Source organism: Neltuma alba, unplaced genomic scaffold (assembly GCF_004799145.2).
Source record: "Neltuma alba isolate B1F8T4 unplaced genomic scaffold, ASM479914v2 tig00004378_pilon, whole genome shotgun sequence".
Classification (NCBI taxonomy): Eukaryota; Viridiplantae; Streptophyta; class Magnoliopsida; order Fabales; family Fabaceae; genus Neltuma; species Neltuma alba.
Genome location: NW_021633682.1, coordinates 126381 through 131297, shown reverse-complemented (window position 1 = coordinate 131297; position 4917 = coordinate 126381). Strand labels below are relative to the sequence as shown.

General features: G+C 32.1%; 1 protein-coding gene across 1 annotated transcript; it reads right to left on the bottom strand.

Moving 5' to 3' along the window:
- Positions 1-376: 376 nt before the first annotated feature.
- LOC114744551 (protein FAR1-RELATED SEQUENCE 5-like) lies at positions 377-739 on the bottom strand. Its single transcript, XM_028932723.1, has one exon. It carries the CDS (start codon positions 737-739, stop codon positions 377-379), a length of 363 nt encoding a protein of 120 aa, XP_028788556.1.
- Between the last annotated feature and the right edge of the window lie 4178 nt (positions 740-4917).

Here is a 4917-nt window from a genome sequence, read left to right as displayed (position 1 = left end):
AGAGGTCTATGGTCACAGTTTGTGCAGTAAGTTGTATCAAGTGAAATGACTTCTCCAAAGCAAGTATAATCGACCAACATGCGTGCATTAGCCCAAAATACATTTGTCACTTGCTCATTTGAGTCCATTTGGTGAGCATGAAAAAAAGACGAATTTTCTGCTAATTGTTGCTCAAAATACCGAAATATACATCCAACTTCAACGTATCCCATAGCTCGTTGCCTTCTTGAATTAAGATAATTTTTTACATCAACTCTTGTAAATCCCAAATTATTTCGACCTCCTGCATATTGACTTTGCAAATTGAATGCTGATTTTTGACTAATCCCAACTTTTTCAGCATTTCTAATTCATAACGTTGAGTTGGTGTTAATCCTCAATAAGATGCAAACAAGTGAACAGCTTCAGGAGGCTGAAGAGGATGATTATGGTCTAGGAAAACTTCATTTATTTTGAATTTTCCATTTACATTTTTCACTTTCATTCTTGCTTTGCAACCTGTTCTTATCTCATCTCTAGGCTTCCTTGTTTGAGCATCTCGTTTGTCTGGCTTTTTTACCCCTTCTTTGCGACAAACATATAGATAAGAAGAATATGATGACTTGTCTTTTTTACATTTGTTAAAACTTTGTTTTCGAATACTGAAACCAGTCCTCCTACCATATGCTTTCCAAAATTTCCATGATTCTTCTATATTGTCAAATTTACGATCAAGTCTAGGAATCAGATTTATATCCATGCTATAAGCTTCCTGCAAAATTGAAAGGTATATACCCATAATATAAATTTTTTATAAGTAAATAAAATAAATACAAACTCATATATACAATATAATGAAAGTAGAAAAATTGTGATCTCAAAACTAAAACACGTATATATACAAATAGAAATAGATGTATACACACAAAAATAGAAATTTATTAACCAACATATGTATATAATATGTTATATATAAAACAAAAGTTATATAAAACCAAAACAATTTTCGGTACAAACGGAGCATGCACACATGTATAACGGAAGTTCAGATTAATTAACCAAACTCATAGAGAAGCACATTATATCTACAATAGGAATATAAATACAGCAGAAAAAATATCTTCTTTCACCAACTTTAAAGATTATCAAGTTAGATTATGAAAAAGCATAAATATAAACTAAATATGACATATAAAAAATTGTGAGTATTTGATAAAAGATTGTTAATTTACTCACTAATCCTTGATATCCAGTGCCCACAGACCCTTCCTTGCTGTTTCTCTTCTCTGAAACTTTTCCCCACCAGTTCCACTAATTTTCCCGCACTGCTGTATGAAGAAGAAAGAATGGACCAGTGCGCGAAAGAAGATGAACGACTAAATTGCAGGAGGGAAATGATAAAATAATATATAAAATTATATGGACAGCTGATATTGAATGAGAAAATCGACGGATAAGATGACATATTAATACAACGTCGTTTAAATTAATTGCCTCTCATCACTGTCCATACAAATCTTAGAAATAAACGGCCTAGATATCGTTTCCTTCATTAAACGGTGTCGTTGGAAGAAAAGGAGGGCAGCGAATGAAAATAGCAGCGGAGAGAAGCTGCTCGCTCTTCCTCTTAGGGGGTGTTTGGCAATATAAAAATCATAGCTTCAGAAGCACTTTTCCGCAAAACGAGGTAAACTCCTCCACATATTTACTTTGTAAATCGTAAAAGTATTTCTGAAACCATGATTTGGTTTCTATCCAAACACCCTTTTAATCTCGCGGCCACTTCTATTTCTTCTTCCTCGTAATTAATGGAAATATGTAGCGCGCGCAGATTGTTTTATACTTTTTTCGGATCAGAATATAAGCTTCAATACTTGAGGGGGTCTTTGGCCAAAAAAAAAAAACTTGAGGGGGTCGATTTTTTTTTTCCTTAAGCTTCACTTTGACCATTTAATATAATTTTCTATTTTTACTTCTAATTAATTATATTTCACCCTTATTTCTTTTTTTTCATTCATTTTCTCTTCCACCCACCATCTCCATAAATAATAGTGTTTTAGAAAAATAAATTGTATTCTTTTGTACATATTTATTATCTTTGACTAATATTTTAAATTGTGTAATTTTGTTGTTTAAACGAGAAATTATTAATTAAAGAACCTTATTTTTAAACAAACAACTAATGAAAAAATAATTATTATAAATCAATATCATATTTCTTACGACGTTATCAGATATAATATTTTTCCGCTGGAGCTCTTTATCAAGATACAGTCTCTTTTAAATTAAATATAATAAATAATTATTTGTTTCTTGTAATTAAAAAGATCCGGCTGGAATATTTTATATCTATATATTTTTTTCCCCAAATGGTCCCTTTAATTTATATATCTCAAAGTTGCCATTAAAGTTCTCCACAAATTAATTATAGTAAATTTGAAAAAAATAAAATGGTATGTAATTGATTCTTTTCCAAAATTTTTGGGCAAAATAATATGTCCCAAAACTCTTTAAAATTCGGTTGGAATGGCAAAGGACCATATAAATTAAATTATTCCAACGTTAAGTTAAATAGAAGTGAACATTATCATTGTTTTTGGCAACAAGAAAATTCATTAAAAAGAAAATCTAAGTACAGCGTCAGCGTCTATAACAGAAGTAAACAAGAGCGTTCTATCAAATGTAGACCATACCTAAATAATGAAACAAAATACTAAAAAGGAAAAAAGAAAAGGACAAATGTAAACCCGAAGCAATGTGTGCTTCCTGAATGTCGTTCAATAGCAATCTAAGCTTCATGAACATATTACTCCTCTGATTTTTAACATGTGACTTAATTTGAGAATTGATCCTAGTTCTATTTATAAAACTTATTTCAAATGTTTATCAATCTTTTCATAAATTAATCTTATTGATATTCCCTAAATATTAATCAAGTAGGAGAGAGGGAGAAGAAATTAAGGAAGATGATTAGGGTGTTTTAGAAAAAGTATATCATATTAACTAATTTAATTAACATCCTTAATCTACTCAAATTCATTAATTAGGTTTTACATTATGTATTGGAGGATTATCATGCATGTTTAATTAGAACTTCTTTCTCAGTAATGAACAAAGTCTTATGGTGCAATGAGAACTATACTATTTTCTATTCTTAATATAAGAACTAGTTTGATATTTATTTTGCTTCTAAATATAAAACTCCAATTCACTTTATCTTTTATATTTATTTATTTATTTTCAAAATAGTCATTATAGTAGTTGCGTATGTTAAAGATTTCATCAAATAGTGATTCTAGCTAATAAATATGATTAGTAAGAATATTTTAAGGAAGCCAACACTTATATATTACGAATAACTAACTTAACTAATTTTTTTAATCTACTCAAATAGTTAAATAGCTCTTATATTAAGAACTGGAAGCAGTAATTATAAGCAATTTGAGGAGTGGAGGGGAAAAAAGAAATTGTGGCCAGGAGATGCACATTAAGGCTGGAGAAGGTGGATGAAGACTTAATCAATGCATAGTGGCTTGGAGGTTTGTCAAGATGAGGGAGGGGAGCAATTGTTTCCTGCAGGTATGGATGCTAAAATTTTCCACAGGAGATGCTTCATGTTCGTATTTGGGTTTTTTTTTTTTTTGGGGGGGGGGTCATAAGCGCCCCGAGCGTGGCAATTAGGTTTCCGCTTTTCGCGCGCTTGATCACCAAAAGTCCTCTGACTGGGTCCCCACCATAAATCCCCCACTGGTCCGCCTCAAGCCCGCCACCACCGCCACACCTAAACCTCCACCCCCAAAGCCAAAAGTTTCCTCTCTTTTTCTCTGTATATATGGATATGTATATAATATATACATATAGATATTCTTGAACTGAAGGCGACGACCAAAGAAGGAAACCCAGAGCTTGTGTTGAAGAACCAGATGAACGTCATACGATACAAAAAGGTCCTAATGGGAAGTTAGAGTACTTTCTGGTGCTGGTGCTAATTAATGGCAGGATATAAATTAAACTGGAGACACACTAATTTGATTTTGAAATGAAATGAATAATATATATAAATACATATAAACGAGTCGACAGGAATTTGGAAGATACTAATTTTCTCCACAAGACATCCGATAACAATGCTTTTTAGTAATAATTACAGGGGTCATCGTCTATATATAATTAGTTAATTACCATTATTACTATTTCTTTCTTTTTATCAGGATTGTCATTAATATTTCTAACCGCCAGTGGATTCTCAAATGAATAGTACCAACAGTTCTAATCAAATTTTTTACAATGAAAAGCAAAAAGAAATTAAAAGAAACATTTTCTCTAAAAAGTTGAAAATAATTAATATGAAAAAATAGGGTTACTATGACTTTTTATATCCCAAGTTTTATCCGTCTAAAACCATTGCTCCCTGTAGTTAAAAGACTTCGGGTTGAGGCTAACGGTGTTAAGTTTACTTATGTAGCACTAACACCTGAGAGGTGACATGGCAAAATTTCTGAGAAAGCTAACAAGAAAGACCTGGACTTGTGATTTGAAAAAAAAAAAAAAAAAACGGAAGCTCAAAAAATTCACGCACAGGTTGAAGATGAACACACGCAGGGACTGAGAATGCAATTGAAGGAAAGGGAGAAAGGGGTTAGGTTAGGTTAAGAAGGATTTACTCGCCGGAGCCGTCTGACCTTACGTGACCGGTATTCAACGCTGATGGTTCGGTGAAGGTTTTCGTGTGCTCTGTTTTTTATTTGTTTACTGGTTTTTGTAATCTACACTGTACGTACAGTAGCCTCGTTTTTTTTTTTTTGTTACGGCAGATAACTTTCAAGAGATAGCTTAACGGAGGGAATGTTCACATGTCATACCGGATGCTTCTAAATATTAAACAATTCAAAAGTTGCGTTGATAATGGCAGTTAAAAACAGAGCATGTCATACAGGA

Bases quoted from the DNA above. Each gene is read 5' to 3' on its own strand.
- LOC114744551 (XM_028932723.1), bottom strand. From the start codon at position 739: ATGGATATAAATCTGATTCCTAGACTTGATCGTAAATTTGACAATATA.